The sequence below is a fragment of the Simochromis diagramma genome, unplaced genomic scaffold (genome assembly GCF_900408965.1).
Source record: "Simochromis diagramma unplaced genomic scaffold, fSimDia1.1 OVJJ01000361.1, whole genome shotgun sequence".
In the NCBI taxonomy this organism is placed as follows: Eukaryota; Metazoa; Chordata; class Actinopteri; order Cichliformes; family Cichlidae; genus Simochromis; species Simochromis diagramma.
Window position 1 is genome coordinate 15,152,017 of NW_024386860.1, and position 11,815 is coordinate 15,163,831.

The 11,815-nt window shown below is 42.8% G+C and overlaps 1 protein-coding gene across 1 annotated transcript in view; it reads right to left on the minus strand.

Moving 5' to 3' along the window:
- ube2e2 (ubiquitin-conjugating enzyme E2E 2) overlaps window positions 1–10,884 on the minus strand; it is a 35,316-nt gene extending 24,432 nt beyond the window's left edge. Inside the window, exons 1-3 of the mRNA XM_040030743.1 lie at window positions 10,758–10,884; window positions 7,827–8,010; window positions 5,417–5,467 (exon numbers count right to left, since the gene is read on the minus strand). Coding sequence (XP_039886677.1) covers window positions 5,417–5,467; window positions 7,827–8,002 — 227 coding nt within the window. The 5' untranslated portion in view covers window positions 8,003–8,010; window positions 10,758–10,884. The remainder of the gene's footprint in view (window positions 1–5,416; window positions 5,468–7,826; window positions 8,011–10,757) is intronic.
- Between the last annotated feature and the right edge of the window lie 931 nt (window positions 10,885–11,815).

Below are 11,815 nucleotides of genomic sequence, written 5' to 3' on the forward strand. Positions count from 1 at the left end.
GGCACAGAAGCTGTTCTGTTTTAAACTACTTTTTAATTAAGCTTCCCTCAACCTTATCTACTTCAGTTAGTGGTTTCCTACATTTCCCTGAATGCGTCCTGACAGAAAAGAGAGCTGAACTTGTTACTCAAAGTGCACCGTAGGTTGTGGCTGCCCTGCTTTTAATCTATTCGATTTGCTTCAGGAGGAGAAATTGGTATGTCTAGCTCTTCAGCAACGGATTATTCAGCCGTGATTGCTGAACAATAGCAGCTGTTTCTGAGTGTGGATGAGCTAACACAAAAAGCTGGCTTTTAATATTAACGTTTCAAGCAGCTGAGCATTATTTGGCTATCACTCCTCCGAGGGTGTAATGGAAGTTTTTGTTTGACTGACTGTGAGATGAAATGGCACAGTGTCCAGACCAGCAGGTTTTGGACCCCGGTTGGATTTTTCTTTGAAATGTTGCTGTGCTGAGTAGTAACAACTCATGATTTGATAGAAATGAAGAAGGGATCGGTCAGGGAATAAGCTGAGAAGCAGAACAGAGTGTTTTTGGCCAGAGTATTTTAAAGAAACAGAGCAGAAGAGGAAGATAGGGGATGATGATGAAAAGGGATTTAGCAGATAAAGCTGATAAAAATGATTCCACTTTGTTCCTGCAGCCTTGGACGGGCATTATGTTTTAACTTCTTTAGCTGTAGCTCAAACTTGTAATATTCAGGCAGAGGTGGAAAACAATTCACGCTTTTTAGTTCTTAGTCACACAGTCCATTGAAAATGACAGGTATTCATTGGTTTTCACTTCTTAAGATTGTGGGGATTCCTATATTTTCTGTGTTTTGTGCCAAAAGCCATTTTCGCACATGAATTTCGGACAGTTTATGGAGAATTAAGTCAGGATATTTTCCACATTTGCCATTTTTTCACAAAGCAGGAAATAGCCTGCCTCAGATGAGTTTGCACTGCTGAAAATACTCTCTGTGGTTTGGATGAGGTAATTACCTGGACTGAGCGTGCAGGAGGCAGGACACGTGACACCCACTCACTAGTAAAGCTGCTGATCATAAGCAAAATAATGATCACCTTCTCATTAGCTTAAAAGACATGCAGTTATTTCATGTTAAAAACACATGTTTTTACTGTATGTTTCCTTGAACGTTAAAATATAATTCAAATGAAAAAAAAAAAAAAAAGGAGGCAGGCGTGGAGGACACAGGTTTGTCCTAAAAGGGAGTTGACTAGTGGGTGTTTTTCACAGAAAATCCCCTATTGCAAGGGCAAATGCTGATCCCTGCCAGCCTGTCTCCACTGTGGGAGCAGATGAGGGCGAACACAGCCTAAGGCAGCAATGGGCTTGAGTGCCTTGGGGGGAAAGAGTGACAACAAGCTGAAGCCAAGCTAAGTATCGTGTACTACCAAAAGTGGACTGGGTAAGAGACGCCGAAAGATCCGGAAACAAAGACAGCTGCAGGCAGACGACAGTCCTTCCAAGGGTTCAACTGCAAAAACTTTACTACTTGGATCTTGTTGACAAATGCTTCACTTGGCTATAATTTCCATGTTCATGAGTATGCTAGTGTGTGCTTGGGTTCACGTGATGTAAATTTTGTCAGATGGCAAGCGCAGTGATTTCTGCAGATGTCTGCACGCCTGCCCATTTTTTATGACTCGTCGTAGTGTAGACTCCCCGGGACTACACTACGACGACGATTGACCAACTCCACATGCGTCCTTACAGCCTTAGAAGGAGCGCAACACAAATGACTACTCGTCCGTGGTGGGTGCAGCTGTCCACGCTAGCGCCGCAGTATAATCCCCGCCTCGAGCCTAATGCAGAGCCTACGATGTAACCATCACAACGCCTGTGTTGTTCTGGATTTTCTGTGCCAAAACACTAGCTGGGGGTGGAATATCTTTCCTTGAGTTTATAAATTCTCTTAGCGGATTTAAAAAAAGAAAAAAAAATGGCAGCAGCAGAAGAAGTGTGCTGGAGGACACTACGGTACCGAACAGGCCAATCACAGTCGGACGGATGTTATTTGGCTACGATGGAGGATTTCAGCAAATGAATCTGGGCTTTCAGGGAGCGGCAAAAACACACCGCTGTAAGGGAGAGGTGTGCGCTTGATTCATGACACACCTTTTCACTCAATTAAAGTGAAATCAAGTCAGTAATCACTTTATACCAATTATTTTGCTTGCATAATCGTTGGAAGCCAGAATCACAATTGAGATTAAAATCTGATTAAGCACTAAATGCACCAGAATATTAGTGGTACCTTTTGCACATCACACGAAATGTGTTGCTACAGGGGGATTTAGGAAATGATGAGACCTTTTCTTGCCGTTTTAAAGAATCAAATAATGGGGAAAATAATCTGTATTGTTACTGGAGAGTAAAGGGCTTATGAAAAATAAAATGCCTTCAGTGGGTCAGCAGCCTTTGTAAACCTGATTAACTGTCTGAAGATGTGCAACACTTTCAGATGATGGCAGCATACATTTGAATCTCTGTGGCTTTGAAAATCTGGTATTAGTGATAAGCCTTTCATGCTTCGCTTTAAGCCTATCTAATCAAAACTTCATCCTAGTAAGATCAATGCAATATTTGCACATGTTGATGGAAAGAGAGGGACCCCCCCCCCAAAAAAAACAACAATTCGTCGCAAAAGCTGCTTTATACGCTTCAATAGGTGTAAAAGCACAAGCTGCCTGTACAATATACTTGAAGTGTATGACAGTGAGAATAATTGCCATGTCAAATCCTCTTGGGCTTTCAACATGTTCCTGTTCATTTGATGCATGACAACTGCCAAGGTGACAAGCAGACTGTCACAAAGCCGAGGGTGAGATAAAGCTTGGAGACACATTTAAATACCGGCTTGCGATTTCCAAGTGGTGACATTGCACTGAAGGTATGACAGTTTTGTTCACACTGCATAGGAATTGATTTTTTGGTTTTAAAACAACTTAAGCATTAATATTGCAGCCTCTCTACAGCCAGAGAAAGACAGGAAACATTAGTAAGAGAGATTTATCAAGACAGGCAGCTCATTTAAACAACACATTTTGAGGGTTATCACAGGAACGTGGAATGAAGAAAATGTGTGGGTGTTTTATTATATTTATCTAGTGGGAACCTCCTGCCATAGATGCTTCACTAAATTAGATGTTCAACACCTCCCAAGATGTGAAAGGTAAATTTGGACTCTTAGCACACATCTTCACTGATGAGCCATTTTTACACATGAACTCGATAATTTCAGGAGAATCAGGTGGGAATATTTTTCACAGTTTTCTGCACACACAGCACCAGAAACATGGAAAGCAAAAAAACTCTTCATCCATCTGTCGATTTTCTACTCCAACTAAACATGGTATTCCAAATTCCATGGCATTCGCCCTCCCTAGCACTGCTTTCCAATTCCTCATGGGGGAATCCTGAAGTGGTTCCAGTGCAGGCAAAAGATATAATGTGTCCAGTGAGTTCTAGGTTTACCCCGAAGTGTCCTCTCACTTAGACATGCCTGGAAAACCCTTTAAGGGAGGCCATCCTGATCAGATGCCCAGACCACCTCAAATACACTACAGCATAGGCCCCACTCAATGAGGTACTATTAATTAATCTTAAGTCCTAAAAAGTTCAAAGCTGCTGTGCATGTTTAAAAAAAGGAAGGCTAAATATGCAAAGACGGGCTCTCCATTCTGCAGGCACACAAAGCTGCGGGATCCCTTCCACTGCCCTGAAGGTGAAAAGACTGTCGGTGAAACAAAGGAGACTGCAGATTTTTAGCTGTACGATAGAAAAAGAGAAATTCTCTCTGACCGTTGACACAAATGGAGGAATAATCTGGATGGTTCCTGAGCTGAGACAACGTACGTCAGCTGGCCACCAACGCTGCATTTACTGAAAGTACAAAAGTGAATCTCTTTGACACAAGTCTATCTGCCTCATGAAAGGGGGGGGCAACAGTCTGTGCCTCCATTTGTCGCGGGGGGAATGAATTGAATAACCTCTCAGGCTAACCTGGCCAGGAGGAGCGAGGAGTGTGTGGCATACAAATGATGACGACACAAGCGCAGCGGCTGGGTGCTCAGTCGTGCGAGAATATAAACTGTGCTGTGATCGTCTGCTTTTCTGATGCACCTGACCCCCTGTCATTGTTAACACAGGGCTAATCTAGTTCACTACATCAGACGAGAAAAAAACCCCCAAAAAACACATTATTAGGTTTTTGGTGTCATCTTAAATACAGAAAGGCAACACACACACACACACAAAAAGGATTATCTTGAAGAAGCTTAATTGTTTCCCAGGCAACTAGTTCCCCCACTAAGACGATGACTGTGAAATTTCCGCTAGCGATTATTTTACTTTCAAATGACTTAGCTGTGTCCTCAAGCTAAATCCTTCATGTGAGCCAACCTAGTTTTAAGACGGAGGGGGGTGGGGGTGAAATAGATTAGAGACCTCGAGGAAAAAAAAAAAAACAACATCTCTTTTAGCCCCCGGTACAATAACAAAACAGAGCCGTGAGCTGAAATGAAAAGGTTAGCTCAATGTTTATCGTTAATGATGGTGGGCTTCTGATGAGACCCAGCAGGGGTGATTAATTCATGCAATAAACAAGGCCGTCTAGGGTGTAGTAATTTCAAATTGCCAGATGAGTCACACAAAGCGGTTTTCCTTAATCATTTTAAGCAGGTGCCTGAACGGATATAGCCAATCACAGTGGTCAGAAAACATCAGCATCTCCCACAAGTGTCAACAAACACTGGCGTCCATTTTCTTTCTTAATTTGCAGTCGAGTGCTGATTCAGAGAGTAATTATTGTGCAGTAATAAACACAGGCACAATCAATGACAGTGTCACTTTGTGTGGTTTGGGTTAATAAAAGCTGGCTTCCTCCCAAAGGTATGCCTTTTGTCATGTCCGCAGAGACCGATGCACATGTGGCCTGCCGCTCGCTCGCGACCGTATCTCTTCCTCAAAGGGCTCAGAGCCGCGACAGTGGCACATAATAACCATTGTCTGTGGTAAATCCCCAGCGCAGCGAGCTGGGGGGGGGGGGGGGATCCACACGAGAATCGAAACAGGTTTTAAAGTCACACCGCACACTTGTTTTCCACCATTTCAGAGGACCAGAGTACTGTCATCTAAAGAAAAAAAAAAAAAAAGGCAGCATGCATTATGCAGCAGCAGCAACAACAACTCCACAGTGGCCTTAAGTCACTCGAATACACCAAACAAAAAATACAAACAAACAGCAGCAGTATGCGGTGAGTTACAAAAACACAACTGCATTACATCTCCTTTTTTTCCAGAGAAAAGCCATGAAAACAGTACATTGCTGCTGCCCATATCAGCTTTACCATCTACACTCAGGGTTATGAGTCATTACAGCAATGCTCCGAATGTGTAACATCTCCTTACCTGCAGTTGGGAGGTGGGTCTAGTGTTATTTCCGCAAGCTCTTTTTGAATCCTGCAAAAGAAAGATTTGCAAATTAAAATTCATCTGAAAGAGTGGAGATTTCCTTGATGCATTTATTGGTGCATACAAAAGCTTTCAAAGAGGTGTGGTTGCCTTTAACCCAAATCTCTAACGGAAAAAGAGATGCAGACGACCTCCAAAGAGGTTCTGGCCTTTCCCCTAAAAGAAAGTTTTTCCTTGTAATTAGGATTCCGTTTACTCAACTAGAAAACACCTTTTTTTCCTATTAAATGGCTTATAAATGAGATTCTAAAAACTCAATATGATACTACAGTACTGATGTCGAGTCTGCTTAAATCATAATCAAGTGTCCACGCCTGTGGTCGACTACGCAATTAGACATTGCTGCCCTCGATAGTCTGCACCTAAAATACTAACTGTTTATATTAATTGTCTTTATTTTATTAAATGCCAACACCAGGGAACAGTTTTCTGTGATTTTACAATCGTGCCCACCACTAATCGGGGCTGCGGTGCTCCTCATCCTCTCTGTCAGGGGAAGATGTGAACTTCCCCTCAAGTTAGGTGGAAAGTTCTGCAGTAGGTTCATATAGACAATGACTGGCTGTATGTCAGCCCTGACATTTAACCTGCTGACATGTAATATGTGTAATAACAGTGTGGCTTTGCAATACAGTTCTCCACACTGATGATGATATAATTATTGATGCTTTAATATGATCATTTTCATGAGATTCATACTAAACTGAACATGCTTCACTATAGTTTCATTCAGAAGCTCCACAAACAACCAACATTGACATGACAAGCTCATGCTTGTGTGTGTGTGGGAAGCGGTTACACTGATTTATCAGCATCATGGGAGAAAACAGAAGGATATTTCTGACAGTTTGATTGATTTTTGAGTTGCAGAGTAATAAGATTGCACTTGGAGAGATGCTTGCTTTGTCAGTGGAAAGCTGCTGTGTGTTGTTTGGCATGATGAAGAGTGGAGGACAGGCAGGTGCAACATTTTAAACATCTAAAAACAGGCTGAAGGAGTTAGTAGAACTGTGAAGAAGGTAAGGAAGCAAAGAGCCAAAATATGTCATGATGTAATTCCACCTTTTCACTTTCACCTAATATCCACCCACTTTTCTTTTCAGCCATAATTGTATGTCGGCATGTAAAAGTCTCTTCATGCTGGAAGTTAGAAATAGTCTAACTTCCAGCATCCACCCACTTGGGCCACACGTGCATTATGGAGGGTGGACAGTGCTACAACAGTAGGTGCACATTAACCTCCTCTCCTTCCGCTCCTGCAGTGATACTACTGGTTATTGCCAAGTGCAGCCTTATTCGGCACATCCGCGCGAGGAAAGAAGTAATTACTAATTTGTGCCACACATTTTAGTGATATTAAAAATATGATTTGGTTTCTTAAGAATACAATTAACTGTTTCAAATAGCTCATAATAAAAATGCAATATGTCTATGGAGAGCATGTAATTTTGTCCATTAGCTTGTGCTCAGCTTTGATTGCCAAATGTTTTCTTACTTTTAGACTAGTCCGTTGGTGTGATTTTTTTCCACCCTCCTGTTTAAAACAAGTCAATTATTGGCCAAGCAGCTTCCACATCAGCCACACCACCAAGAAAAAAAGAAACTGAGAAGTGAACAGAAGTTGTGGTTTTGGACAATTGTTGATAGTTGCCTTAAATATATGCAAATCAGTCATGCTTGTGTGGGTAAAACTACTAACAGTTTATAACAGTGCAGATTTCAAGTGTTAGATCGCAAATATAACCAGATTAAGTACTCCTATTATCTGTTTATTAAGCACAAGGATAAATTAGACAGCTTTGATCATTTGCTACAGATAACCAGAAAATTGGGATTCAGGCACTGCTGCACAAAAACAACGCTGAAGTCCGCCCATGTTTTGGCTTTTTCTGCTTACAAAACCCCCCCAGAGATGTTCATAATGTCAGTCTCTGTTATAAAAAGACTCAGTGGCCTAAGCCAAGTGGTTGCATAATTCTCTCATCGGCTGTCTTTTTTGGGAATAAGTGCGAAGACTGGTTGGAGGTAAGTGTTGGTGGTGGTGTAGGCTGCGGAGCACGAGGCGCATCCAGTCGAACAAACAGGCTGGAACGGGAATCTCTCTTTATAAATGACAGCAGTGACACCTCAGCGCAGAGCTGTGTGAGTTTCTTCCTTTCTGTGGGTTAAGCGGCACACTGAATCGCGTGGATGTTTGAAATGACAATGCCTGTGGGACTGCAGTCTTTTTATATTACTTCACACCCCTGGGGCACAAGAAGGGGGAGAGGCCTTCAGTTTAACAAACAACTCCTGTGTAAACGCTCGGCTCTCAAAGCCAGATTCAAGCCCTCTCTTCTTTTCTTACCTCTTGGCACTAGTTGAAAGTTTAGCAGCGGTTTTACTCGAGATCTTAGTCTCCTTCTTTTTGGGCTGTGCTTGCTCTCGCTCCTGTTCAGCAGGTACCGATTCCCGTTGCTCAATATCCGAGCTTCCCCCGCTTGTGCTGGGGCTGTCGTCTGGTCTCTGCACTTCGCTGGACATCGTGGGCCCTAAAGCAATAAATGAACATGCAAATATTAATAGGTTGCAAGTTTCCACAATGCCTGATAGTTGGGTAGACTTGGGGACAGCAAAATGTATTTAATCTAAATCAAAAGCTGGGTGTGGGCGAGGGTTAAAATTGTGCAGAGTGAAAGCTGATGAAAAGACATTTGTCAAAGCTTACAGTGCAGCAGATTACACATGTATAAGGCCCCTGTTAAGAATATAATGAGACATTCACCCAATCATCTGCTAGGGGTTACAGACAGAGCAGTCATTAGGTAGACTCCACTGGCCTAGATTTCTAAAACAAACTAGAGGTCCTGTCACTGCTCTGTGTCATACTCTCTCCTCTTCTTTACTGGATAATGTGGTAGTATGAGACACAGAAAGCTCTTTGTGGATGAAAAATATAAATATCAATACACTACCCTGGTTCTGTTGCTCATTTGTTTACAAACGACAAAGACAACGCTGGAACAGGGGTGTGTCCAGAGTGGGGGCCGTGGGGTGGCTTCAGCCCCGACTGAAAACTATTTACATATTCTTTTGCAGATTATAAACAAATAAATCTACTTCTCCTATGCTATGTTACGTTTTGTAAGTTATCTAAAACCTTACCACCAGGGGGCATCATTTTACCTGTGGGCAACTTAAAATGTTTTGTTCTTTTTACTTTTGGCAATTCTTTGTACCTCTAGTCTCCATTTCCTCAAGAAACTTGCCTGTGCTTTTGCCAGGAAATCTTTATAATTAAGAATTTCCTACAATGCTTCATCTAGTGGTAACAGCTGGTATTTCATGAAAGTGCTGCCCAGTGCTTGCTGAACTTCAGATGATTCAGCTGATAACTTGAGCTCACCTTGGGAGGTTTTAAACCATTTAAAAAAAAACCAAACTGATAATAATAATAATGACCTTTTAGATTAAATTCATGTTAAAAGTTACACGCAGTAAAGCTAGTGATGTAAGTTTTGCATTACTTGCATGAATACATTTGCGTTAAAAACCCATGAGTGTTCACCCCAAGGAGTCAAAAGGATAAGGAGTAAGGCCGATAGCGAGAGTCAAATTACAGTAACATGAAGTCCTGCAGAGGCCCTATGCTTCTTTTCTTTTCTTCATCTAAAAAGCATCAAAGAAAGAGTCCGAGCTAGCTGCCTTCGAATGATCTCAGTAAACTTTCCCTCCATTTCTGATCATCAGTGATGTCAGGAGAATACCAGCTGATGGGTTTTCACAGTGCAGAGTGAAGCTAATTTTCTATTCTATATCCACCTCTATTCAAGCCCTTACTTTTTCATGTATTTTTATGTTGCATTAAAAGTTATGAAATTGGCAGGCATGCACCAGGGGGTGCCCAAAAAAGAAAGGGGAAAAAAAAAAAAAAGAACATAACTGGCAGCAACATGGCAAATGAAAACCATATCCAGTGGTTTAGACGGGGTGGTGCGAAGTGGACATTCTAAGGTAGAGGTGACTGACCAGAGATGGGAATGTCCAATAGCAACAAACCATCAGTGACAAAGCAACGGACAACGAGCAAATACTGCAATTTGGCAAAATGCTTTGTAGCAAGGTAATCCTCTAATGCATTTACCACATTCAAATGTCAATCTCAAGCCTCACAGTTGCATCTGTCCTCTTGAAGTTACTGAATGCAGCTGATTGTCAGCAGTGTCTGGTTGCTGTTAGTTGCTACCCTTTGACTATGTTGCCACTTTACAAAAAAATTAAAAATAAATCCCAAGCTGTGGTTAAGCACCATTTTTCATGTCACACCATGAGCCTGAAATTGGTACCCAACATGTTTTTGTCAACATTTTTCCACACTGTATTCGTTTCTGATTCAGATTTTTTCTGCCCCCCCCCCCAAATATACCACCTATTTTTTGTTTTGTTTTTCTAAATCCTGGAAACGCCCCTGGGCTTGAATAAATACCATGAACTTATTTTTTAAAAGCAAAACTGATCGATTTAAGCTCTCTGATAGGCACGAAATGAATCAAAGCGATCAACTGAAGCGGGGGATAGGTCGTCTTTCTATGAGGGGGGGGGGGGGCGTTTCACGGTGACGGTAAGGACACCAACGGCTGAAACGTACCCGGTTTCGAGATGCCAGGGTCCGTATATCCCCTCAAAAATAACAACGGACACAAGTTAAGAGGTGTGTGTGGCATAAGACATCACTTCATTGCTTTGTCAGAGCAAGGAGGTCAACATTTGTGGGGGTGAAGCACACAAAAGGGGCCGGCTAAAACAAAAGCGACCATAAACATAATTGGGAGCTAGCTAACGTTAAAAGGCCGGGGGGAGGAGGAGAAGGGTGCGTTATATTACCGCTGAGGGGGGTATTTAAAGGAAAAAAAAGAAGCAGAAGCAGGCCTCGGTGTTTTAAACTCAATGAAAATGCGCATAGGAGAAGGCGTTAATGCCGGACTCGTCCGACACAACCGACGGCGAGGCTGATGGAGGACGGTGAGCGGCGGCAGTGCCAGCGGAGCGGTGTGCGGTGGCGGTGCGGGGGGTAAACGTGTGGCTCCTCGCCGTTTCTGGAGTGTCCACATTGTGCGGTGAAGAGCAGTGACCCTGCCTCGGCACAAAGGGAGGCTCGTCCCACACATCCACCACCACCACCTCCCCCTTCTTTTCCTCCTCCTCCTCCCTTCTTCTTCACTGGAAAACGACACTTTTTACGGGACATTTAGTTACTTTTCGCGGATCTACGGCGGCTGAACGCGTGTGTCGACCTTACCTGACAGCTGGCCGTCGATGCTGCAATTCCGCGTCGTAATCCCAAGGTACCGAAAAAAGTATATCCTCTCACGGCCGCCTGCTCGCTCCCGTGTCCTTGCTATTTAACTGGAGGTAGCAGCAGCAGAAAAGCGATTACAGAAAACTGAGGAAGCCCCGGACCGCCTCCGCGCGCGCTCCCGGTCTGCGCACACCGCTCGTGCACGTGCGCCGCATTGGTGAGAGAAGTAGCCTACGCGAGGCCAAAGCAATAAAGGGCCTAATGAGTAAGTTTTTTCTGTTTTTTTAATACGAGGAATAAAAGACGTTAGTCGTGTAACAATAAGTCACCATAGAAAATGTCTTTATCAGCCTGTGCAGGAGCGTAGCCAGAAATTATGAGCCCCATGTGTGCAAGAAATACCCCCCAGCCCCACTACCTCCCCTCCCAACTCCACCCTATTGCAATGTACACAGCTCACGGGTATTTAAGCCCAATTGCAGCATATGTACACACATTGTAGCGCATGATGTGTTTGCTTATTCTGGTAGACACTTGTAAGACTGCAAAGTTGGTTTGAAATCGTGTGTATCACAATAAAGCTGGATTTAAAGCTGCAGTAGGGAACATGTTTTGGTGTCTCTGGGGGGAAAATCTGAATAAGGTTTCAGTATGTTGTAAAGGAACATATAAAATGTCTTTATCAGATTTTACTGAGTGTGTTCAGGAGCGGAGCCACAAATTACGAGCCCCGTGTGTGCAAGAAATGTTTTTCCTTTATATTTTTCCTACTCTACCCTATTGAATTGCACGCAGCTTAAAGCCCCAACTCCTGCAACCCTGTGCACACACAGAGTATTTATTATACATTTGTTTGGTATAATCAACACTTTTATGAGTGTAAAGTAGTTCAGAAATGGTGGACATTGATAACTTGGTTTAAAGCTACAGGGGTTTTGGCTCCTCAGGACAAAACCCCCCAAACAAACTAAAAAAAAAAAACAACCCTACAGTTTGTCAGGATGTTGTAACTTAAGCTAGGATTCGTGGCATTGACCATAATTAATAGTTCAGACCTT